Source organism: Scyliorhinus torazame, chromosome 18 (assembly GCF_047496885.1).
Source record: "Scyliorhinus torazame isolate Kashiwa2021f chromosome 18, sScyTor2.1, whole genome shotgun sequence".
Lineage (NCBI taxonomy): Eukaryota > Metazoa > Chordata > Chondrichthyes > Carcharhiniformes > Scyliorhinidae > Scyliorhinus > Scyliorhinus torazame.
Genome location: NC_092724.1, coordinates 27,724,294 through 27,751,737, shown reverse-complemented (window position 1 = coordinate 27,751,737; position 27,444 = coordinate 27,724,294). Strand labels below are relative to the sequence as shown.

Genomic DNA, 27,444 nt, shown 5'->3' with positions numbered 1-27,444 from the left:
TCTGGGTTCGATCCTGGCCCCGGGTCACTGTCTGTGTGGATTTGAACATTCTCCCCATGTCTGCGTGGGTTGCGTCCTCAAAACCCAAAGATATGCAGATTAGGTGGATTGGCCACGCTAAATTGCCCCTTAATTGGAAAAAAGTAATTGGGTACTCTAAATTTATAATTTAAAAAAAGTAGCACTGACGTTCTGAGCTTTCAAGAATTGGTGGGGATTTGTTCTTGTTGGTGGCGTTGAGTGAAAGTGTGTTGGAAAGTAACAAGACTGGGAAAGCAATCCTGGGTTAACTACTAGTGAGGCGAGAGGAAAGAAGGGACATTGCTCTGGACATCTCGGAATCTCCATTCTTCTGTTAGAGGATAAGTCTCGGGAAAAGGATTTATATCGACTCAACTAACCAAAGTTGGAAAATTGAAAGTTGAAATATCATTTTTAAGCTGTTGGTTTTTAAGAAGAGCAAGTTTAAAAGTTGCATTTTCAAAAATAACACCTGCTGTAGCTGACTACTGGAGAAGAAAAATCGGATGTTTAAAAAAAGTATTTAAGTGATTTGACTAGTTTACCTTCTAAATGCTCAACAGAAACTGTGTAAATGAATCATAGTGAATGTGGTTATGTAGAAGTTTGACACAGGAAGGTCATGTTTCTATAATAATTACTTCCACTTTGGAACTTGCTGCAATGGTACTTAGGTGAATCTGAGGATGCATTGCATTTAAAGTCTAATTGTTTGTTCCTAGAAATCAAGAGATTACAGACATCTTTTGCATCCCTCAGTATTCTACTATGTGGTGTAAAACAAAAATAAGTGCAACAGATAGGCCTACTACTTTTAGCATGGAAGGAAGAAAAGAAAATAGAGTGAACCTAAAGTAGTGGTGCATTATGTTGGGAGCATCAATATTGTGTTATGTAGGGCTGGGATCAGAGTCACATCACATGGAAAGCACTACGAGATCAGACCCAAAACTAAATCTGGGCCTGGTCGCTTAATTACACTGCTCAGAGAGACAATGACAATATTTCTGTGCAAGATTCCCTCCAAGCCAGAGCAGCATTCTGAAAAAGCTGAACAGAAGACAAAGGACTACACGCAAGCAGTGCACACAAAAAGCAATCTTAAAGGCATTGCATAGCTCTCAGACACAGTTGGTGTAAAACACAGCCTCATGGAAAAGCAATAGATGTTCACAATCAAAAAAGAATAAGAAACCCAGAACTTAGCTCAAATAAAATCAAATATTTCAAAACAAGACAGACATTTAAAATCTTACCTGCTTGGAAACTCTGCCCTTATCTTCATTCTTTACTTCTTTAGACTCATTGAAAATCCTCAGGCATTCCTCCATAGGATCAGACTCAAATTCGAAATCCTTTTCAAGACTAGGGAAATCAACTTCCTCCTCTGAAGACAAAGATCTTTGTTCTAAATTCCCCCCAGTTTCATCATCACTAGAATTGGAATAGGGGTCTCGGTCAGAGTCGGAGTCTGACTTATAAGTCATGGCAGTGACAGGTTTACTGGTGATTTCTTCATCGCTACTGTCATCACCAAACAACTCTGTGTGACTGAGTGTTCGCTTTGCAAAGCATGAATTTTCTTTTATATTTTCCAAACGTTTTGCCTTATCTTTCACAGATTTTGAACCCTTGATCTCCTCTCCTTTCCTTTTACTACCTAAATGAATCCCATTTTTATGCATCAATGTTTTGGATTTTGAGTTGTCGTTATTTTTGTCAGATTTCCGGATACTTGTGATCTTAACTCCATGACATTTGATTTTTCCTGCAGTAACTGATGAACTGTTTGACCCAGATTTTGACTGTTTTTCACTTTTTACCCCATTCAATTTGCTTGTTTTTCCTTTTTCCATCTTCCTACTAAAATTTCCATCACTTTTAATCTTTTGCTTTTCTTCTTTGACCTTATGTTTCTCATCACCTTTGTGTTTCTTTTCAATAACCAAGTCAACGCCATTCTTTTCTTTGTTTTTTAATTTTTCCCCCTGTTTTTCTCGCTTAACCTCTAGTCTGTCTTTATCGCATTTTATTTTCCCCTTTTTGCTAGCTTTCTCCGAGTGGTGAGGAGATTTGCTTTTAGTGATGTCTATTTTGTCCTTTTTCACCTTTACTTTGGAGCCATCTAGGTCACTACCTTTATCCTTTTTCTCTTTACTTTCTCGCACTTTGAGCTCCTCCTTGTTGCATTTTGAAATCTTAGATGAATGACTGGTGGCTTTCAACTTCTGTTTCCCTCGATTCTCCTGTTGGTTGCTCTCAAAACAGCAAACATCGTCTACATCATACTGAACTGCAATCTCTTTCATAGATCGTTTATTCAAGTCTTTAGCCTTTAAAGACAATCCTTCATCCGACTTATTGTCACAAAGCACAGGATTTTGAAACTTTGAAGTGTCCCCATGACTTTGCGGATAGGTATTACTAAGTTCCTCTGCAGAGTCTGAGAACGCCAAACCCCCATCACATTTGCTTGACTTCAAGCGATGGCAACGTTTCTTTGCAGCAGCTGTGTTACGCTCCTCCGAGCTGCTCTCTCTGAGCCTCTTGGTTCCCTGTTCCCTTGTCTTTTTTTTGTTCATCAGCCGTGCTGAATAGTTCAACAAAGGATCATACTCTAAATCAGTGCATGGCTTGGTATTGTCGATCACATATTTATGACTGGGTACAGAGGTAGCATATTTGACAGGCTTAGTCACGAGCGTTGGAACATATTTTAACGAACTACCCTTTGCATCAGCTTCATCATCTGTATCCAAAGTATATTTACTGAAAGAAGCAGTAATTGAAAGTGGAGTAGGGGTGTATTCTACATTGCTATTTTGGCGGTAACTGTCTGGAATATATTCCAAAGACTTTGTCAACTTATCCTCAATAGGTAAAAGCTCTTTGCAAGTCTTGGTCTTGCTAAGTGCCTTCTGTGCTGATGGCGTCGAAGGGACATACTCCTCCTCTGTATCCAGAAGATCCTCATATCTCGACAACTTTTTCTGTTCTTGTTCAACTTCATTCTTGACAACCTCAATGGCTTTATTGACCAGTTCCAATTCCAGCGTACTGGAGCTGGATTCTGTAAGGTCACCTGATATCCCATCTTCATTTCTGGACGAACCCTTAGGAAGCTCAGGATTATATGGATCGTAACCAAGTTCTGTAGAAAGATAAACATTAAAGTACTGTAAACATTAAGTAAAGGGTTCAAATCAATCTACAAAGTTGTATTAATATCCTACACAAATACAGTTTCTTCCTTTCAAAGTAGCACTAGAATAAGTCATTCAAAACAAATCCAAAATAACACTCGACAAAAGTTCACTTCCACAGCGCAGGGGCTGGTTTAGCACAGTGGGCTAAACATCTGGCTTGTAATGCAGAACAAGGTCAGCAGCGCGGGTTCAATTCCCGTACTGGCCTCCCCGAACAGGCGCCGGAATGTGGCGACAAGGGGCTTTTCACAGCAACTTCATTGAAGCCTACTTGTGACAATAAGCGATTATTATTATTACATGGTAAGGTAATTACTATTTCAATTTCTTGCCCTCCCTTTTCTTTACTCTTAAGGACTTCCTCACCGAATCAAAAATATTACTAACGTTAAAATTTGAACGAGGGAGTGGCATGAGAAAAAAAAACTGGTGGCAATCATTTAAATTTAGAATTAAGATACTTGCATTATGATTTAAGAATCTAATAATTAAACTGACCCTGATGTTAATTGAACAAGGTAGGCAGCAAAATGTGCATTGAAAACACACTGTAGCTGGGTGAAAATCACAAACAATAGTTTTAAAAGGGCAAGATTCCTCTGCTGCTCACAGCATTAACTTCAGCTAGTTGCAATGGTGATGCAGTGTATTAATATAAAGAATTGTGTGCTTTCTCCACCTGTATCTTTCTCTTCCCCTCCAAAAAAGCAATAAATTTTCAAACTTCCGGGACTGACTGCCTCTGGGGTAGATGTTGAATGGCAGTTAGATAATACTCCACGCAGAAGCTGAACATCAGTGTGAAAATATATAAACCAAAATGGGGTAAACAAGTGTCACAACCATATCCTTATAACTCGATTAAAAATTCACTGATAATTTTTTTTAAAAAACACACATTCAAATTTTAAACACACATTCTAGTATTCGCATGCAGATGATATTGGTAGATGCGTGCTTGCGCGTTGCTATTCCTGCTGCAGCTACAAACATCAGGACAATGTACTTGACCTGAAACCAAGTTTATTTGAAGCACAACTATCTTCACTCTCTGATACAAACGGAAACTTACACTATACCCATTTTTGAAGACTGCCCAATCATTTATTAAAGGGACTTTCCCAACCAACTTTTAGTTCCCCAACAGTTTTTCCAGGTACTGGTTCCAATTAAACAGCAATGCACCCAATTTATATTCTCTTTATTGGCAGGCTATAACACAAGAACAGATTGTCGTTATCAATGATTTTTGATAATAATTAGAATTGAAAAAATGTAAAGATAATTCAAAATCATCGGCCTGGAACATTAAGCGTGTTTCTCTTGCTACAGCTGCTGCTTGGCCGGAGTATTTTCAACATTTTGTTTTTATTTCAGATGTCCGAAACATCCACTCTTCCACCCACCCACCCTGAAAATAAGGATTCACAGCAAGATGTAGATATACTTGCACAAGTGGAAAGCAAATATGCTCCATTATTTTTCACCGGTGGCAGATTTTCATAAAGAATGATTTTCTGGTCTGACCTGTGACAAACTGTAAAATTCCAATCCAAAGCTATTTATTATTACAGCTAGCACAACACCTCCCTTTTTAAAAAGACTCTGATATCACAACTTCATCCGTCAATCTTTTTGCTGTTGAATGTGATCTATGTACAAATCAGTTACACTGAATAAAAATTTGAATAACCAAATATATTCTAAAACAGACGGATTGCAGAATCACATATTGAAAAAATTCAGACAGTTTCTGCTCCATAAAATGAAATCAGAAACCAAGAAAATCCTATGATTTTATTTGGTTTCATTTTTATTATCTGTCTAGTACCTGGACGTTCAGCAGTTGGGGAGACGGACCAAACGGTTTCTAACAAACTGTTTTGGTAAAGGTCACCAAGGTAGTCACCACATTTCTGAGGTGTAGTCAGTCATCAACTCTATTATTTTACTTTTTTTTTTTAATTACTTTTTCTGAGTTACAAAGCCAGGGCTCAGAGTGTGGACAGGGGCGAACCTCTAATCCAGCTCCTTGCCTGCTCCAAAAAACAATTCAAATTGAATCCAATTCATGTTCCCTGCAAGAGACATACCAGATCCGAGCCAAAAGGCAGAGCAGATACTATACTTGATCTTAGCCAAAGGGCCAAGAAGCGATTCTATTATATTACGAAACATGTATCATGTTTATGTATTAGGAAGGTTGCTCTATTAAATACAAAAAAGGACATCTTCAAATTTGCAAAGTCACTGGCGTTGGTTTTTAGAAGCATATCACACAAAGAAATACAATGGCATTCTCACTGGAAAATGTCTCAATGTTGCTGTCACTATCTTAATCTGGAATCTCTGCCTCCCTAAAACAGTAACAGTTTCTCCTAAATTCATAAAGGTGTAATACACTTGAAAGTAAGAATCTGATAACAAAGAGATTGGCCAAGTATAAGGATGGTCATTAATTAGAATTCTTGGACTTGGTGTTCGCATCAATACCAAGGGTCCACCTGCGCCATTATTAACCTTAAGTGGCTGTGGTGAGAAGACTAGCATAAATCTCAGAAATTCACCATCGCCGCTGATGTGTATGGGAGAATGAAGCTACGGTGATCAACTTTTCATAGATTTGGCAAAAGGTATTTGGGAAAATATTCCAGGAAATTATTTCACAGTGCGAATAATTGCATAACACAATTACATCATTGTTCACACAGTACTATAATTTAGTATTGCGTTATTCTGTAACTCTTGCACACCATAATTTCCTGGGAATTTTGAGCTGGAGAACAGTGTAGATGTAGTTCTTACATTCAACTAAATAACTAATTTAGTTCAGCAGACTAAAGGGATATAGAATTCCTGGATACGCAAAGTTTAGATGCCCTGACAATGCAAATTGTAGTTTATACTGAGCTAATTAGAAATAAACGGTCACATTTTCACTCTCTGATCCATGCTCAGTTTGAAGATCTCCGCTGCAACAAAAATACAAACACTATAATTGGCCTCAGCATTCGATTGGGAGCAAATTCAAATAATATCCTTGCTCGCTCATTTTTAAGTTATTTATCAGCATCGAGCTATAGCTCTGCAGGTAACATCAGCTTTCTGGCACCTACCTCAAGAACATGTATATTTGTAGATTCAGCAGATAAGCTAGGGGGAAGACTGAGTCAAAGTTGAATTCTATTCCCACCTGACTTTTACACTTCTGCACTTTCCAACAAGGGTCAGCCCAAGATAAAAAAATGATGTGTTTTAGAACAGGAAATGGTTCAGCCGCATCAACACTCCCATCGCGCGTTCAGGATCGGACTGGCAGGCACACAAAATCTAAGGCTTAGCAACTACTTTGATATTGCTTGTGCATACAAATAGCAATGTTTGCCATAAAAGTTAATATTTTACAACTGTTTTGTACATAACCTAGCCGCTATTTTTTAGTAACACCGAATAAGAAGAAAATCATTGCTTCATTTAACGTGCTCTAAATAAACAAGTAATGAAGCAAGAGTCTGATGCAGTTGTACCTGTAACGAGCATATACACAACCCGCTGTACACTCCGTAATAAAGGTAACTGCTAGTATTACTTTAATTCACCAATTAGCTAAATATTCTTTAGCATACTGAACAAAGCATTTTATCTTAAGTGCACTAGTTTTCAAGCTGAATCGCAAAATGCCTCTCCTGGCTATATTAAAATAGAAGCAAATATATTATTTTTGGCATTATTTGCTAAAAGTACAATCTTGCACTACAAATTAAAAAAAAACATTCTGACACACTTATACATTTGCAGTCCACATCAAATATTTTAAGTATTAGCCACATAGAGAATGATTTAACTACAGTACAACCCGATATGTTACTTGTTTTCCAAAGTCTAAAATTAGATCTACAGACAAACAATCAGTTACCACGACTTCTGCTGCTCAACAGGTATAAAATATACTTGTTCATGTCTTCCTAGAATCTAACTTTGCAGCAGACCACTCACTGCACCACTCATCTTTGTAATATGCACTCTCGACAAGGGACCACGTAGTTTCTGAAGATAATATGCGTGGTATCAGAGATCCCAGGGTTACGCAGCTGTTAATATCTCATTAGGCCACCCCCGAAAAACACCTCAGTATGAGAAAAGTGCACATGTCTCAGTGATGACTTCACCTTCAACTTACACTTCATAATTTTGAGCAGCGTTCAAGAACGCACATATTAATTACTTGTGCCACTTACTGAGATGCAAATTAAAAGTCAAGAGATAATTGTTCTCAATTCAACAACATGTCCTATACTAGAACTCCTAAATCCCCAACATGTAGTGTGGTTTCCTGGGGTCTATCGGCAAGCACAGCTTCGGCTGGACTGAATTCACAGCTCCCACTGTTCCCAATGAAATGCTTCCATGATGCTCCTTACAGGATAATGAGCTTGCACTCAAAAATCAGCCTTAAAAAGTGTATTTACAGCATACACAATACTGCAATTTCTAACTGTGTGCCAACTCCTGACTGTTAATCCCAGTTGAGGGACCATGGGGAGTTGAATGAAGCTCAAGTCAAAAATATCTAGGTGCGACTCATGCAAATATAAAGGTAGGTTTTCAACGGAGCCACACAGGTGAGGTGCCAATCTCTGTGCAGAGTTACCAAAGTCCGTTGGGATGGCATTAGGCGCGCCCCTGCCTTACGGTGGGAATGAAAAGACAACCCAAACTCACACCTGCAATGATCATTATTAAAACATATCCTTTGTGGCCTTAAAGTGAGGGAAGGCTCATGCTTGGCTGCAATGTCACCTACGATTAAATAGGCTGCTCACCGACTGTGATGTTTGCCCCCCTTTAAGGGGAGATGTGCCGGGAGGGTCACGTGGCCCCGGTGACCAATCAGGCACCGGGGGGGATATCACCCTAGCAAGCCCGGGTATCTGCATCAGGTTTGACCTAGAAGCTAACTTGTAGTCACAAAAGCCTCTGCATTGTATTTGTATGTAAATAAATGTTGCAGTTGTTATTTACCCAACTGGTGAATGGGAAGTATTCTATCAACTTAACTTATCCATGTAAAATGGCCACACAAGAGCCAAAGAGCACCATAGAACCTTTAAAGTCAGAATTGGAAGAGGCAATTCTCAAAAAAGGTCTGTCATTTTATAGCCACTTCAAAGTTAACAAAATATAACCAAATTTATTTAAAAGGGTCAATTTATTAATGCTTAGAGGTACGGTGATGATATTAAAATATCATACCAACTACTTCCAAATAGTTATACGCAATATTTCTGAATATCCCCCATAACACAGACTGACACTCACCTCCGAGCATCCAGTTTTTCCAACATGGATGAGCAAATCAGACTCAATCCAATGCTGATCTGTGCTCAACACCAGACGCACATTTATTGCAGAAGTAAAATAATTCTCAGAATATCCCAAACATTTTTACTGCTGATGATTTACTTTTGAAAGTGTAGTCACTGCTAGTTTACCAACAGCAAGATGTTGCAAACGTCATTGAGATGGAAGACCAGCTAACCTGATTTTAGTGGCATTGGCTGATGGATAAATATTAGCCATGAAGTCAGCAAATCTCCTCTGCTGTTTTTTCTCTCCAAATAGTGCAATGTGAAGATCTTGTCTGAAAACTAGACACGCCCAACAGTGCAGTGCTTTCTCAGTGCTGCACAGGAGTAACTGCCTAGATTGTGTTCAAGTGGGACTTGAACAAACAGCCTTCTTGATACAGAGGCTAGGGCCTGATTCAAGGTGTTCCTCCTAAACAAGGCAAATCACGTCGAAGCAGTATTGTGTGATGTGCACTCAAAGACAAAGCAGTCACTACCCAATGATTAGTTAAATCATCTAAACTAGGCAGCAAAAAGCAAAATGCTACAGGTGTGGGAACCGGAGATAAAAGAAAAACTACTGAAAACACTCAGGTCAGGGAGCATTTATGGAGAGGGGATGGTAGGGTTCAATGTTTCAGGTCTTCTGGCCAATTGTCCACCCAAGCCTGGTGAAGGCTCAGAAGACAGAACATGTTTCACCTCACCTTCCTTCCTTCGCAGATGCTGCCTAACCTGCTGATGCTTCCAGCATTTTGCGTCTTTATTTCAGCCAGACAGCTGTTGACATACTGCAATTGGCCTCAGCACCCCAGTTTTTGAGGCAAGATTCAAATGCTCTCCAGTGACCTTTGCTGATGAAATGAATGCATTAGTGTTGACCAATAATCAGATTGAACTGGACTGTAAAGATCAAAATGCCTGGGTGACAGCCTAAATTCAATCAGTGCTCTCATAGGAAGAATAGCCAAATGCATGATTGGTACCTGTGAATCCATACATAACGAGGAGTCAATGCCCTCAGAAGGCAGAATGGGGGGGAAAAAGTTAATATGAACCACGGAGGAAGTTTATAATCACAAAGTGAGGCAGGTGACAAACTTATTGAAAAAAAGGGACAAAGCCAGATAGGTTTAAAGGCACATGGTGATGTGGCAATGAGCCAAAATGGTCCAATCAGCTGGGCAACATTACAGATGGTATGGTTCGCCTTGGCATTCCAAGCATGTACGGGTATGGGAGTGAAGTTAAACCTAGATTGCAATGCCCGATGGCTGTTGAATTACCTTTGTTTAAAAAGTGTCACAAAATGAACCCAGGACTAAGCCCAAAAGCTTTCACTTTAAAAAAAATCAAATCATTTAACAAAACATGTTTCATTTGTTCCTCTCGACATTTATTTCGCATACTAGCCATATGATTGGCAAGATGGCGCACTGCAATTATTTTGTTTAATGAAAAATATGCTCTAATGGACTGTTGTAAAATTTACCATCTCAGCATTATGCCTGCATGCTTAACACACCACTTTGAAACAGAGATGAGTTTTAAGTTGAATGGTTGAACATTCATTCCATTAACTAAATGGCTCCTTCTCAATTTAATTATCTTGTTTGAGAAATTACTTTTCAAGCATATGGTTTCAGTGCATGCAACAGCAGGTGGGGGGGATTTCCTGCCTCCTCTTCCTGCTGCCTTGTACACCATTCTGCATCACCATCTTCAGAAAGACAGAGCATATTAAAACAAATAAAACAACTTCATCTATGGGGCGGAGCCATTATAAAAAATCATAACAAATGCTCACAGACAAATGGAAATCGCAATGCATTACATTTTTGATTGTCCTATTTGGCAATATTTAGTTTATGAACATGTTCTTTTTTCTAAAATTGGCACCCAATTATTTTTTTCCAATTAAGGGGCAATTTAGCGTGGCCAATCTGCCTACGCTGCACATCTTTGGGTTGTGGGGGTGAGACCCATGCAGACACGGGGAGAACAGGACCCAGGGCCGGGATTCTAACCCGGTCCTCAGTGCCGTAGGCAACAGTGCTAACCACTGTGCAACGTGCTGCCCCCGAACACATGTTCTTTTCGCCTTCTGAAGGCATTGATTTCTTGATGGGGTTCCAATGCATAGGCTTCGGGCACCTCCCATACCTCACTCAAGTGCACTGAAGCATTACATCCACCTTAACTAATGTCCATCCAACAACTGCATAATTGCAATAATATGTGACTGTTCTAGAAATAGGAGTAGGAACCTTGCTTGACATTTCTTCCCACTTTTTTTCCCATAAAGAATATGGAAGACATTTCTACTGCTACCAGAGTTGAGAGGAGTTAGCTTAGAAATAAGGGGTTGCATCTGGGTCTTTCCTGGTCTGCTTGGCACAACTAGACACTACATAAAATAAATGCATCTTGCTGGACAAATAATGATGCGGAATTGCCATACAGCATTGTTGGATTCAATTGGAATTGTTTTTTGAGGTGAGAAAGAAGATGGATTAATGGTTTGCCCTGTCCACTCGGACTTTGTAGCTCTGTGAAAGGAATAAAATTAAAATTAAAATTCAGATAGATAAAAGTCATTTTAAAAATGTAATATTTTAAATGCGTTTTCTTACTTTTCTCAGTGTTCCCTCTCTCAATCCAAAATCACCTTCACTCTATTCTTCTTTCTATGCCAATTTGACTGTAATTCACCCTCCATCCCAGTCATTCTTTACCTTGTTCTTTATCTCCTTAGTCATTGCAATTTTAGGAATAAGTATTGGTTGGCCCTGCCATTCACTTAAGACCCAGATGCCCTGCTGCCCTCTCCACATCTTTATCATATTTCCAACAAGTTAAGCTCAAGGATGCAGAAAAAAGTCTTACCAAGGAAACACATTGCTAGGCTTTAACAAAATCTCAACATCCCACACAGCATAACTGACAAATATATTCCAAACAAAATCATGTATGGCATGTGCAATCATGATAATGTGTTATCAAGGACGCAATCGAATGGCCACACTTCGGGCCGAGAAGCAGACCGCCGCGGCGCAACATGGCTGATCGAAGCCTGGAGATCCCGTTCCTGGGATTAGCAATGTAAATCCTGCCCACTGTGGGCTCGACTCACTTTAACGTGCAGATTCCCAAGGTACCCGAGGCGTTGGCATTTATCCCCTTTGCCTCGGAGACCTTGGGCGAGCACCGTTCAGTACTGATCTCCATGGGGACCAGACGGAACAGCACTCGTGGGGGTCTCCCAGGGGATCGGAGGCCCGCAGGTGCAAGTCCTTTGGGCAGGGTGATACCCTGGCACTGTTGGTGCCACCTGGACACCCGGTAGTGCCACCCTAGCAGTGCCAGCTGGGTGCCAGGTTGGCACTGTCAGGGTGCCAAGCTGGCATTTTCTGGGTGGTGGCGACCGGGCCGAGGATGATCTGCACTGGTGCTTGGGAGGGGGGGGGGGGGGGGGCTCCGATAGTGTGTTTGGGCTTTGGGGGTCATCGGGATCACTTTGAGGCTCCAGAGATCAAAACAGTATTTTTAAATGACGTCCAATCTCTCGCTGTACTGAGAAGTTTCAGTGAGCCGAGTTCCTCAGTGCACAAAATGGGTCAATGTGCGGCCTCGGCCACGCGTTCCACACTGAGGTCCCCAATCTAACATGAGTGCCATTTTATAGTGTTGTGTTTCCCTGCTGTGAGCACCGAGAAACACGTGGCTAAACACCCTCGCTATGTGACCTTGTTCCCATTTAGTTAAATCTCACCCCTAGTCTCGCTTTGTTTCTAATGTACAGGGATTGCAAGTGTCTCTTTACACACAGTTCTGCTAGATACAACTGGTTTCCTCATCTTAACCCCTTTTTTAGAAACTCACTCTGGGTATTTAATCTTTCTTGTTTTCACTCCCCGACATCAAACTTATCTAGGAAAACAGATTTGAGATCTATCTCCTGGGATTCAGTTAAGTTAAGATGTAGTCAAATAGCTCTCGGTGAATGGCCATCCAACTCACTCTTCTTTCTCCCCTCCCATTCCCATAATGGGGCTATTCCCAAATTCCATATTAATAACGTGGAGAAGTCACTGGTGCATTCACAAACAAAACAATGACAGGTGATGGGACTCTCACCAATGAAAAGTTTACTGCTGACAGAAATGGGCAGATTTAAAGCTCATGACACCACCATAATGTTTTCTTCCAAAAGTATGAAACTAAATGCAGTGACCAACATCCATGTTTCATAAAAGAGAACTAATAACACACATGACCAATGGAGTTACCTTGCTAAACCAGCAACATAACCCAGCCAGATCCACAAGAAGAAACTCAATGGAAACCACCAGAGTTAAAATTTGGGTCTAACTAAAGTTTTTCAAGCATATTATTTGCATGGTGCACACCAGAATAAGCAAACAATTCACATTTGCATGATCTGCACCAGACTATTTTACCCCAGCAAATGTGCAATTCTGCACATGCTGCAGTACAATTGGTCTAAATGTATATTTTGTCAGGCCCCAGGTTAGTGCGAACCTAATGAAGAAAGCCATTACAACAGGATCCAAAATGATGTTCAGACAGATCTCATCACAACAGCTATTTTATAAAACATTTAACAGCAAAACTGGTTCTATTTAATGTACAGTAATAATAATAATCTTTATTGTCACAAGTAGGTTTACATTAACACTGCAATGAAGTTCCTATGAAAAGCCCCTAGTCGTCACATTCCGGCGCCTGTTTGGGTACACGGAGGGAGAATTCAGAATGTCCAAATTACCTCACAGCACGTCTTTTGGGACTTGTGGAAGGAAACCGGAGCACCGGGAGGAAACCCACGCAGACACAGGGACAACGTGCAGACTCCACACAGACAGTGACCCAAACCGGGAATCGAACCTGGGACCTTGGTGCTGTGATGCAACCGTGCTAACCATTGTGCTACCGTGCCTTCCCACGATAACACTATCTGGATACTAGTCAATATTGAAGTCTTAAGACCACCGATGGAATGGAGGGTCTTTTTGTTGACTGCTCTACATTTGCCAAATATACAAACTATTTTGGAATATTGGTGCAAACAAGCAAAGAGGAAAAAAAGGGATGCAAGACCATTTGTTAAATTCTGGATAAAAATTGATACGGTTAGGATGGATAGCGGCATCAACTTTGCACGTACACCATGTGTGCACTGCATTCTGGATGTGAAATAAAACAAACCATTAAAGCAAGGACTGGAGACCTTCATTATCAACTTCAGCTTTGAACTCATTGCAGACCTATAAAATTAAGTTTCAATATTTAAATTAATTTGAACATTAAAGCAATCATTGACTCAACTGTTTTACAAAATATTGAACTCGCTATTACAACAATAGCAGCGACAAATAGCATAGATGCATTTAAAGGGAACTAAAGACTTGGTTTTATAGAAAGAATTTAGAGAAAACTCTTTGCAACCAGAGAATGGCGTTATTTCCAGCCAATTTGTGTACAGGAGGCTCCCGCAAACAGCAGCGTGATCATGGCCAGATAGATTTTTTTTTGAGGTTGATTGTGGGATATTGGCTCAGAGATAATTCCTCTACATTTCTTCAAAATCGTGCGATGGAATCTTTTTCGTCTATCCGACAGGACAGACAAGGTCTCAGTTTAAATGTGAGATCTGTAAATCACACCTCTTACAGCACAGCACTCCCTTAGACGGCACGGGAATATCAACCTCAATTTGTGCAAAGTCCTGGAGCGCAAGTTCCATGAGAGAGAAAGGACTGGAAGGTTATGCTGATAGGGTTAAACAAAGAGGAGTGGAGGACACGCGTGTGGACCACAGATAATTTAGACTGAATGATCTGTTTCTGTGCTGTATATTCTATGTAACACAACGCAAAAATGACTCAGAGCTGCCATTTAAACTTGGGTCTACAGCTTTGTTTTGTTCGAAGTAAAGTTTCAAATGAATCAGTACCTGTAATACAATGCCTTTACATTATAGCTATTGATTTGTACTTTTGAAACATTTGAAAGACTATCAATAAATACAGGATGATGGCAAAGAGATTCAAGGCAGTCAATTGAGCCATGTCAATGGCATTACAAACCTTGAGAGCAAAGGATTATTTGATCTGTATCTAAGATGGTAGTACATACACTAGAAGTTATACAGTCATAACTACAACAACTTGCATTCATATAGCACCTTTAATATAATAAAAGCTCTCCATAGGAGGGCACTATGGCGGACTTGAGCAGTGAGGCGATATGGGCAGAGCTCAGAAATAGGAAGGGTGCAGTAACAATGTTGGGGCTGTACTACAGACCTCCCAACAGCGAGCGTGAGATAGAGGTACAAATATGTAAACAGATTATGGAAAGATGTAGGAGCAACAGGTTGGTGGCGATAAGAGATTTTAATTTTCCCAGCATTGACTGGGATACGCTTAGTGTCAGAGGTCTAAATGGAGCAGAATTTGTAAGGAGCATCCAGGAGGGTTTTCTAGAGCAGTATGTAAATAGTCCAACTCGGGAAGGGGCCAGACTGGACCTGGTGTTGGGGGATGAGCCTGGCCAGGTGGTTGAAGTTTCAGTCGAGGATTACTTTGGGAATAGTGATCACAATTCCGTAAGTTTTAGAATACTCATGGACAAAGACGAGAGTGGTCCAAAGGAAGAGTGCTAAATTGGGGGAAGGCCAACTATACCAAAATTCGGCAGGAGCTGGGAAATGTGGATTGGGAGCAACTGTTTGAAGGTAAATCCACATTTGATATGTGGGAGGCTTTTAAAGACAGGTTGATTAGAGTGCAGGACAGACATGTCCCTGTGAAAATGAGGAATAGAAATGGCAAGATTAGGGAACCATGGATGACAGGTGAAATTGTGAGACTAGCTAAGAGGAAAAAGGAAGCATACACAAGGTCTAGGCGACTGAAGATAGACGAAGCTTTGGAAGAATATCAGGAATGTAGGACCAATCTGAAACGAGGAATCAAGAGGGCTAAAAGGGGTCATGAAATATCTTTAGCAAACAGGGTTAAGGAAAATCCCAAAGTCTTTTATTCATATATAAGGAGCAAGAAAGTAACTAGAGAAAGGGTTGGCCCACTCAAGGACAAAGGAGGAAAGTTATGCGTGGAGTCAGAGAAAATGGGTGAGATTCTTAACGAGTACTTTGCATCGGTATTCACCGAGGAGAGGGACATGACGGATGTTGAGGTTAGGGATAGATGGTTGATTACTCTAGGTCAAGTCGGCATAAGGAGGGAGGATGTGTTGGGTATTCTAAAAGGCATTCAGGTGGACGAGTCCCCAGGTCTGGATGGGATCTATCCCAGGTTACTGAGGGAAGGAAGAGAGGAAATAGCTGGGGCCTTAACAGATATCTTTGCAGCATCCTTGAACACGGGTGAGGTACCGGAGGACTGGAGAATTGCTAATGCTGTCCCCCTTGTTTAAGAAGAGTAGCAGGGATAATCCAGGTAATTATAGACCGGTGAGCCTGACGTCAGTAGTAGGGAAGCTGCTGGAGAAGATACTGAGGGATAGGATCTATTTCCATTTGGAAGAAAATGGGCTCATCAGCGATAGGCAACATGGTTTTGTGCAGGGAAGGTCATGTCGCAGCAACTTAATAGAATTCTTTGAGGAAGTGACAAAGTTGATTGATGAGGGAAGGGCTGTAGATGTCATATACATGGACTTCAGTAAGGCATTTGATAAAGGTTCCCAATGATAGGCTGATGGAGAAAGTGAAGTCTCATGGGGTCCAGGGTGTACTAGCTAGATGGATAAAGAACTGGCTGGGCAACAGGAGACAGAGGTGTAGTGGAAGGGAGTTTCTCAAAATGGAGAACTGTGACCAGTGGTGTTTCACAGGGATCCGTGCTGGGATCACTGTTGTTTGTGATATACATAAATGATCTGGAGGAAGGTATAGGTGATCTGATTAGCAAGTTTGCAGATGACACTAAGATTGGTGGAGTAGCAGATAGTGAAGGGGACTGTCAGAGAAGACAGCGGAATATAGATAGATTGGAGAGTTGGGCGGAGAAATGGCAGATGGAGTTCAATCCGGGCAAATGCGAAGTGATCCATTTTAGAAGATCCAATTCAAGAGCGAACTATACGGTAAATGAAAAAGCCCTGGGGAAAATTGATGTACAGAGAGATCTGGGTGTTCAGGTCCATTGTACCCTGAAGGTGGCTGCGCAGGTCGATAGAGTGGTCAAGAAGGCATACGGCATGCTTTCCTTCATCGGAAGGGGCATTGAGTACAAGAGTTGGCAGGTCATGTTACAGTTGTATAAGACTTTGGTTCGGCCACATTTGGAATACTGCGTACAGTTCTGGTCGCCACATTACCAAAAGGATGTGGATGCTTTGGAGAAGGTGCAGAGGAGGTTCACCAGGATGTTGCCTGGTATGGAGGGCGCTAGCTATGAAGAAAGGTTGAGTAGATTAGGATTATTTTCATTAGAAAGACGGAGGTTGAGGGGGGACCTCATTGAGGTCTACAAAATCAGAGAGGTATAGTCAGGGTGGACAGCAAGAAGCATTTTCCCCAGAGTGGGGGACTCAATTACGAGTTCAAGGTGAGAGGGGAAAAGTTTAAGGGAGATATGCGTGGAAAGTTCTTTACGCAGAGGGTGGTGGGTGCCTGGAACGCATTGCCGGCAGAGGTGGGCACGATAGCGTCATTTAAGATGTATCTAGACAGGTACATGAATGGGCAGGGAGCAGAGGAATACAGATCCTTAGAAAATAGGTGACAGTTTTAGATAGAGGATCTGGATCGGCGCAGGCTTGGAGGGCCGAAGGGCCTGTTCCTGTGCTGTAATTTTTCTTTGTTCTTTCTTTCAAAATTTGATAAGAGCGACATAAAGAAAAATCTGAGCAAGATTTTGGTCATATGGCCTAACCAGTTGGTTTTAAGGAGTGTATTACAGAAGGAAAGAGAAACAAAGATTTAGGGAATGAATTTGAGAGCTGTCAGCAAGGCTAGTGATTAAAATTGGAAATGCTCAAAAGGTCAGAACGGGCAGAGAGCAGAGTTCTGTGGAAGGGTTGCAAGGCTGGAGATCGCAGAGATATGGAGGACAAACCCATGAAGGAATTTTAAAATAAAAAGAGAACTTGAGGCGTTGCTAACCTGGAGCAAATGTAGGTCAGCGAGCACAGAACAGTTAGGAGAGAGGGGCCTGTTGTGAATTAAGACACATGCAGCAGAGATTTGAAATACTTATGTTTGCAGAGGGCAGAACTAGGGATGCTGGACAAGAATGTGTTGGAATAGTCAAATCCAGAAGTAACAAAGCCATGGATGAGGGTTTCAGTGGCAGATGAGCTGAGGCGAGGGCAGAGTCAGGTGATATTGCAGAGATAGATATGTCCAATCTTGGTGAACGTCTGGATATGTAGCTGGAAGCTCAGCTTGGGGTCAAATACAACACCAAGGCTGCAAATAGTCTAGTACAGCCTTGTTGTCTGGGAAACGGATGGAGTTAGAAAGGGAATGAAGTTCCTGAAAGGGATCAAAGGCAATGGTGTCCCTCTTCCCAATATGGAGTTCGAGGAAATTTCTACTCATCTGGCAATGGAGGTTAAATAAGCAGTCTGACACTTTAGAGCCAGAAGAGGAAGTGGAACTGAGTACATCAGTGTACACATGGAAACTGATGCTGTTAACCAGGGGCATTGTGCAGTTGACAAACACGAGTGCGTCAAAGACAGATCAAGCAGGGGCACTAATGAAGCCAGACAAAAGCAGTCCCACCCAGCCAGATGATGAAAAGGTAGAGCATGATTTCATCAGTAACACTGTCTAAGGCTGGTAACTACATAAGGAGGAGCAGGAGAAGACCCTACGGATGTCAAGCCTGCTCCACCGCTCATTACAGTCATGCTGATCTTGGGTTTCAACTTCACTTTTCCGTCTGCTCCCCATGCTCTTTGATTCTCTTTCTGCCTGCTTCTATATTTGATTTCCTGAGACACCAAAAATCTGTCTGTCTCAACCTCAAATATATTTAATGATGACGCATCCACAATCCTCTAGGATAGGGAATTCCAAAGACTCTCAACCTCAAGTGGCGAAATCTCTCATCAAGCCTAAATGATCAGCCCCTTATCCTGAAAAGTGTCCCCTTGTTCTAGATTCCCCAGGCAGGGGAAATAGCGTTTCAATATCTACCCTGTTAAACCCCTTAAGCTTGAATGTTTCACTGAGATCACCTTTCATTATTCTAAACGCCAGAGTATAGACCTATTATACTCAGCGTCTCATCCCGGTGTTTAATCCAGTGAACTTTCATTGTACTGTATCCAATGCAAGTGTATCCTTCCTCAAAAAACAAAGTCCAAAAGTGCACACCATACTCTAGATGCGGTCTCACCAAAGCCCCTTATTATTGTAGCAAGACTTCTTTATTCATGTGCACCACCAATCCCCTTGAAATAAAGGCTAGCATGCATTAATTTACCAAACTGCTTGTTATATGCACCTGCACTGTAACTTTGTGAGTTCCTTCTACAAGTATGCTCCTAGTCAATCTGAAAATCAATATTTACAAGTCTCACATCTTTTTAAAAATGGGATTAGGCAACATGGATTTATGAAAGGGAAATCATAGTTGACAAACCTACTGGAGTTTTTTTGAGGATGTAACCAGTAGAATTGATATGGGTGAATCAGTGGACAAGATGTATTGGGATTTTCAAAAAGTTTTTGATACAGTCTCACGTAAGAGGTTAGTGTACAAAGTTAAAGCGCAAGGGACTGGGGGTAATATATTGGTATGGACTGAGAGCTGGTTAACAGACAGGAAACGGAGTAGAAATAAGTGGATCTTTTTTGAAGGTGGCAGACAGTGACTAGTGGGGTCTGCAGGGATCACTGTTTGGGGCCCAGCTAGTCACAATATACATCAATGATTGTCAAATGTAATATTTCCAAGTTTGCAGGCGACATGAAAATTGGTGTGAATGTGAGTGGTGAGGAGGATGTTAAGAGGCTTCAAGGTAATTTAGACAAGTTGAGTGAGTGGGCAAATACATGACAAATGCAGTATGATGTGGATAAATATGAAGTTGTCCACTTTGAATGGAGAAATCAAATGGCAGATTGGGAAATGTTGATGTACAAGGGGACCTGGTGTCCTTGTACACTAGTCACTGAAAGCAAACATGCAGGTACAGCAAGCAGTTAGGTAGACAAATGGTAAGTTGGCCTTCATTGCAAAAGGGCTTGAGTACAGGAAAAAGGATGTTTTACTGCAGCTGTGCAGGGCCTTGATGAGACCACACCTGGAGATTTTTGTAGTTTTGGTTTCCTTATCTAAGAATGGATATACTTGCCATAAGAGGGAGTGCAGCAAAGGTTCACCAGACTGATTCCCGAGAATACAAATGGGTTTGTATTCACTGGAATTTAGAAGAATTAGAGGGGTACTAATTGAAACATAAAATTCTGACAGGACTGGACAGACTGGATACAGGAATGTTGTTTCCTCTGGCTAGATGGTCAAGAACAAGGGGTCACAGTCTCAGGATATGGGGTAGGCTATTTAGGACTGAGATGAGTAGAAACACCTTCACTCAAGACGGTGGTGAACCTACGGAATTCTTTACCATACAAGATTGTGGAGGCCAAGTCACAGAGTATATTTGAGGAAATAGATTTCTAGACTCTAAAAGCGTCGAGGAGTATGGAGAGGGCGCGGGGGTACGGTGTTGTGACAGAGGATCAGCCATGATCATGTTGAATGATGGAGCAGGCTCGAAGGACCAAATGGCTTCCTCCAACTACTATTTTCTATATTTTTACCCACTAGTTAAAACCTGAAAAAACTCTACTAAGTTTGCCAAACAAGATTTTCCTTTTGTAAAATCATGCTGACTTCTGCTGATCAGATTATGCTTTTCCAAGTGCATTGATAAGACTTCCTGATGATAGACGTCAGGTTAACTGGCCTGAACATAACTAGGACCAAATCCTGTGGCACCCCACTAGTTGTGTCTTTCCAACCAGAAAAAGACCCATTTATCCCTACTCTCTGCCTTCTGTCAGTTTGCCAGTCTTCTATCCAAGCTAACAAAGTACCCCGAACCCCATGTGATCTTACCTTGTGTATTAACCTTTATACGGTAAATTATCAAATGCCTTCTGGAAGTCCATATATGTGGCATCTACAGGATCCCCATTATCCACTTGGTTTGAAATTCCGGTTTTCTTCCTCTCTCCCTCCTTTCTGGACCAGCGGTGTAACATTTACTAACTTCCAGAATCGTTCCAGAACCTAGGGAATTTTGGAAAATCATTGCCAGCATGTCCACTACCTCTGCAGCTGTATTGTTTAGAACTCTAGGATGTAGACCATCCTGGGGATTTGTTGGATTTGAGTCCCTCAGGTTTCTCTAGCATTTTTTCTAAACTGGCATAAATTATCCTATTTTCTCATTCAATATTAGCTCCTAGGTTACCCTCTATTTCTGGTATGATGTGTTTTCTCTACTGTGACAAAAGACAAAATATTGTTCAAAGTTTCTGCCATTTCTTCATTCCCATGTTAATTTCTCCTGTCTGCTTAAAGGGACCAATGTTTACTTTAACTGTTTTCTTCCTTTTTATATACTTATAAAAGCTCTTACAATCTTTTTTCTGGCTACTTTCCTACTTTTCCCTTTTTAAAATCAACTTTTTGGAGACCATTTGGTGGTTTTTAATACATTCCCAATCCGCAGGTTTCCTACTGGTTTTTGCAACATTGTAAGTCGCTCCTTTTAATCAAATACATTCCTTAGCCTTCTAAGACACGGATGTATCTTTCTCGCTGAGTTTTTCAACAATGTGTTTCAAGTGTTTAAATGTTTTACAGTGTTTATTTTCCGCCATACCTTTTTGTCTATTTGTCCAACCAACCTTAGTCACTCCCCACCCCCCCCATACCTATAAATTGGCTTTGTTTAAGATTCTTGTTTATGATTGGAGTTATGTTGCTTTCAAACTTATTGCAGCTTTCAATTGTATTATGTGGATCTTTTACGATTACTAATTAACTCCATCTCAATGCTCGATCTAAATTAGCTTAATCTCGTGTTCGTTCCACAACACATTGCTGCAGGACTATGTCACAAAGCATTCTGCAAACTAATTTTCCAGACCACCTTTGCCAATTTGATTGCTCCAGTCTATAAGGCCACTTATAACCATCACATTGCTATTGTTGCAAGCTCCAATAATTTCTTGTTTAATGTCCTGTCCAACAGCATAACTGCTGTTGGGGGGGGGGGGGGTTTACAAACTACTCCCAAATATTGGACTAATATCAAATACTATTATTACCATTACTTTCCAGACTCAGTCACCCACTTGTTGCCCCCCAGCCGCAGGCATCCACCAATCTACCCACTCAGTTCCTCCTGGTGCGAAAGGGAATGAGGGGCACACAAAAACATAAAAAAGGAACACACATCACACATCCCTCCACGTGAAACACCATTTCTGCTGAAAATTTGAGTCGGGGCCCCAAGTCTGGCTTAGGTTCAACATGAGGGGACAGGCAGGTGAAAACATAAAAGGAAGACAGAAAATGACTGTGAGAGGTAAACAAGAGTGCGAAAATGAGAAGGAACGGACGGAGCAATTGGGACGGAGACAAACCTGCACAGAAACAACATGGGTTGCAATATTTGTTTCCAGTTTCACTGCGTTTGTAGCAAACTAAAAGATTTCAGATTTGTAATCAAAATTGCAAAACCCATTCTTCGTGAACATTAAACATTTCATTAAATAGTCAAAGAAAATCTTGCCATCACATTTATGAGATGAAATGTATAGCACCACAGGTAGTCTCCCAATGACTGAAAGCACATAAAAGGCTTGGAAGAAGGGAAGCAAAATGTAGAAGAGAGAAGTAACAAAATAGGGGAAAGTTGTTGGGGAGGAAGCAGGAAGAGAAACGTTTGTCTCAGAGCTATGCCACAGGAGATAAAATGGGATAAAAAAAATCTACCCACAATATACAAACATTTATCAGCAAGATATATGCAAGTTATTATAAGATGCAGTGAGCTGAAACTGCTGTATAGAACTCACTTAATTTTGTCCTTCAGAATTTCATAAACTCCAAAGTAGGGCTAAAATAGATGCAAAGGTAGGAAACCTTGAGAATGTGATTTCTCTTTCAAGGTTGTCTCTGCAATTTTAGCTACAAAAAAAAGTTAAATGTGTAACAATTTTTTTTATGTATTCTCCGTGTAATCATGAATTGTGCACAGTTCTGATGTTCTCCAATCAGTAAGTTATGCAAGAGCAAAATACTGTAGATATTGGAAACTGCTAGCCATAACACAGATCACCTGGTTTTCTACAGGAGAGGGAGAAAATGCTGGAAATACTTAGGTCTAGCAGCATCTGTGGAGGGAGATGTTAATGCTTCAAGATGAAAACGGTTATTGACCTAAAACGTCAACTCTTTCTCCCTCCATAGATGCCATCAGACCTGCTGAATACTTCCAACATTTTCTGTCTGTATTACAAAACACACACATGTGCACGTGTCATTATTGGCGAATTCTGATACGATGATGAGCAATCCTGCACAATTATCTGCCTGCCTGATTGAAGCACCCTGTCGTCGGTTCAATTTGAAGTGTGAAGCTAAAATTAGTGTTTATAACACTGTGTTTCACTATTTGTTTCTAAACTTGCATTACAGTTATCACCGAATTTCAAAATCCAGCATCAGATAACAAAATTTGACTATCACATGACAATCTGAAGATGTAATACTCAGACAAAATTTTATTTACAAAAAAGAATTCCAAGGCTCTCCCAAAAGCTAGGCTGGTAATTGCAACACAAACAGTATCATACAAACAGTATCATAGAAACAGTAACATAGAAACAGTAACATAGAAACAGTAACATAGAAACAGTAACATGTGCAATTCCTAGTCTGTGCTGAGTTAACAGGTTTCAGCCAGGTTAGATTTGGGACATTAATTTCAATATCCCCGAGAGAGGGAGTTTGGAATGCTCTACAGTATACACCTAGCAGTAGAACAGCTCTTCCACTCTTGAACTCCAAACTAATAGTTGCAGCCTGTGACTCCTCAAACACATTCTCCCTTTCCATGGAAGGAATCTACAAATGGCACATATGTTAATGTTGTTTATGCTGTAATATTGATTTTTCACTTGATTTCAGATTCCGAAACTGATTAAAATAGCAACTTGTTCTTGGCCCTCAAGCGATAGGGGCAGACCATCGCACCTTTATAAGTCTTTTTTAAACCTTGCCGTTAGGCTTGAAAAAATGTAATTTACGGATCTGAGCCCAGTCTCGAGCTACTTGTACCCCCAGGTATCTAAAGAGGTCATTTACTGATCAAAATGACATGTCTTACATGCTTTGTCCTTCCCTGTGTTGAGATTGAAAAGCACTCTTTTTTTTAAAAAAAATCAACATTTTATTGAGGTATTTTTTGGTATTTTTACAACACAATATACATGAAACTATAAACATAGTGCAAAAGCCGTCTCCCTCCCTTACAGGTCCCACCTTTATTAACCCCCTACTCCAAGCTAAACTAACACCACCACCCCTTCCGCTGACGATTAATTTTCCGCGAAGAAGTCGACGAACGGTTGCCACCTCCGGGCGAACCCTAACAGTGACCCTCTCAAGGCGAACTTGATTTTCTCCAAACAAAGAAAGCTAGCCGTGTCCGATAGCCAGGTCTCCGACTTCGGGGACTTTGAGTCCCTCCAAGCTAATAGTATCCGTCTCCGGGCTACCAGGGAAGCAAAGGCCAGAACGTCTGCCTCTTTATCCTCCTGGATTCCCGGGTCTTCCGACATCCCGAAAATCGCCACCTCTGAATCAGCGCCACCCTTGTTTTTAACAGCGTGGACATGACATCTGCAAACCCCTGCCAAAATCCCCTAAGCTTTGGACATGCCCAGAACATGTGGACATGGTTCGCTGGTCTTCCTGCACATTTTACACAATTGTCTTCCATCCAGGCCACTGTCATGCGAGCCCGATGAATGACCTTGAATTGTATCAGGCTGAGCCTGGCACATGTTGCGGACGCGTTGACTCTACTCAATACGTCCCGCTCACAGACCATCCTCTATCTCTCCTCCCAGCTCCTCCTCCCACTTGCGCTTCAGCTCCTCAGTCTGCGTCTCCTCCGACCCCATACGCTCCTTGTAAATGTCCGAGACGTTCCCTTCTCCTACCCACCCTCTGGAAACTATCCTGTCCTGAATCCCCCTTAGCGGTAGGAGCGGGAAGGTTGACACCCGTTTACGTAGGAAGTCCCGTACCTGCAGATACCTGAATTTGTTTCCCCTCGCCAGCCCAAACTTCTCCTCCAGTGCCCTCATACTCGGAAAGCTCTCCTCTATAAACATATCCCCCATCCTCTCAATCCCTGCTCTCAGCCATATCCGGAACCCCCCCCATCCATACTTCCCGGGGCAAACCGGTGATTATTACAGATTGGGGGGAAAGCACTCTTACATTTAACTTACCCTGAGAAGGTCCCAAAACGTTTTAATAGTTCCATAATGTTTCCAATCGTAGATATATAGAGAGAGGCAGAGGGAGGTAGAGAGACAGATAGAGAGAGAGAGACAGATAGAGAGAGAGAGAGACAGATAGAGAGAGAGAGAGACAGATAGAGAGAGAGAGAGACAGATAGAGAGAGAGAGAGACAGATAGAGAGAGAGAGAGACAGATAGAGAGAGAGAGACAGATAGAGAGAGAGAGACAGATAGAGAGAGAGAGACAGATAGAGAGAGAGAGACAGATAGAGAGAGAGAGACAGAGAGAGAGAGAGAGACAGAGAGAGAGAGAGAGACAGAGAGAGAGAGAGAGACAGAGAGAGAGAGAGAGACAGATAGAGAGAGAGACAGAGAGAGAGACAGAGAGAGAGACAGAGAGAGAGACAGAGAGAGAGACAGAGAGAGAGACAGAGAGAGAGACAGAGAGAGAGAGACAGAGAGAGAGACAGAGAGAGAGACAGAGAGAGAGACAGAGAGAGAGACAGAGAGAGAGACAGAGAGAGAGACAGAGAGAGAGACAGAGAGAGACAGACAGAGAGAGAGAGACAGAGAGAGAGAGACAGACAGAGACAGACAGAGACAGCGAGAGAGAGACAGCGAGAGAGAGACAGAGAGAGAGAGACAGAGAGAGAGACAGAGAGAGAGAGAGACAGAGAGAGAGAGAGAGACAGAGAGAGAGAGAGAGAGACAGAGAGAGAGAGAGAGAGACAGAGAGAGAGAGAGAGACAGAGAGAGAGAGAGAGACAGAGAGAGAGAGAGAGACAGAGAGACAGAGAGAGAGACAGAGAGAGAGACAGAGAGAGAGACAGAGAGAGAGAGAGACAGAGAGAGAGACAGAGAGAGAGACAGAGAGAGAGAGAGAGACAGAGAGAGAGAGAGAGACAGAGAGAGAGAGAGACAGAGAGAGAGAGAGAGAGACAGAGAGAGAGAGAGAGAGACAGAGAGAGACAGAGAGAGACAGAGAGAGACAGAGACAGAGAGAGACAGAGACAGAGAGAGACAGAGACAGAGAGAGACAGAGAGAGAGAGAGAGACAGAGACAGAGAGAGACAGAGACAGAGAGAGACAGAGACAGAGAGAGACAGAGAGAGAGACACAGAGAGAGACAGAGAGAGACAGAGAGAGAGACAGAGAGAGAGACAGAGAGAGAGACAGAGAGAGAGACAGAGACAGAGACAGAGACAGAGAGAGACAGAGACAGAGACGAGAGACAGAGATAGGCTGGTATTCTCCGAGCCTCCGCACCGCAATCACGTTCAGCGCGGGGGTGGAGAATGGGGTGTCAGAATCGCGATGGGGTCAGATGCCTTCCCATGATTCGACGAGGCGCCGTTCAGGGGCCATTGAAAGAGGCCCCCGCCGCGATTCTCTGCCAACAACTGGCCGAGTTCCCTGCGGCGGGCACTCGGAGTGGCAGCTGCGGACACAGTCAGCAACCGCCCTGGTGGGAGTCGGGGGGAATCCGTTACCGGGGGGGGGGGCAGGCTTGAGATCGTGGGCCACCGAATCGGCAGGCGCGCGATCTGGGGGGGGGGGGGGGGCTGTATTGTTGGGGCCGGCCCGCTGTGTGGGTCTGCCATGTTGCGCGGGGACCGCCGCCACAGGCAGCCGCCGCACACATGCGTGGACCCGTGGCTGGAGGTGCAGGGCTCCGGATCAGCAGCCGGAGCTGCGTGGACTACTCCGGGGCCCTGCTGGCCCCCTTCAAAACGGAAAATCACTCTGGACTTTCTCCAGGAAAGTCTAGAGTGATTTGCGCCTGTTTGCTCGCAGGCGTGGGGACGCAGCCCCATTATCAGAGAATTCCGCCCATATTATGTATATTAAAAAAAGTAAATCGCCGGCGTATTAATGGCATACTCTGTTCCACACCCACACCCTCATTATTTCCTTCCATTTATTCGAGTTCCTCAGCCCAATGGCCAAGGGTTCTATCGCTAAAGTAAACAGTAGAGAGGACATGGGGCACCCCTGTCTCATTCTCCTCTGTAGCTGAAAGTACACTGAGCTCATTTTGTTCGTTTGTACACTCGTCCTCGGATCTGCATACAATAATTTGACCCAAGCAGCGAATTTAGGCCCAATTTCGAACTATTTCTACACCACAAACAAATATTTCCATTCGACTCTATAAAACGCCTTCTCTGCATCGAATGCCAGTATCACCTCCTGCTCCTTCCCCTCTGCTGGAGTCAAAACCATGTTTAACAGGCGTCGTACATTTGAAGCTAACCACCACCTCCCCAAGTGGTAAAAATACATTTCTGCCATGTTTTCATTTTAATTTCAA

At 42.1% G+C, this 27,444-nt stretch overlaps 1 protein-coding gene and 1 non-coding gene across 4 annotated transcripts in view; both read right to left on the bottom strand.

The window, feature by feature from the left end:
- The window catches only part of rexo1 (REX1, RNA exonuclease 1 homolog), a 129,544-nt gene that overhangs the window by 92,646 nt on the left and 9,454 nt on the right, over nucleotides 1–27,444 (bottom strand). For all 3 annotated transcript variants that reach the window (XM_072482442.1, XM_072482445.1, XM_072482444.1), the window contains exon 2: nucleotides 1,278–3,172. In XM_072482442.1, coding sequence (XP_072338543.1) covers nucleotides 1,278–3,172 — 1,895 coding nt within the window. The remainder of the gene's footprint in view (nucleotides 1–1,277; nucleotides 3,173–27,444) is intronic.
- Nucleotides 5,194–5,385, bottom strand: LOC140395785 (U2 spliceosomal RNA). Its single transcript, XR_011936298.1, has one exon. It is a non-coding gene; the product is annotated as a U2 spliceosomal RNA (small nuclear RNA).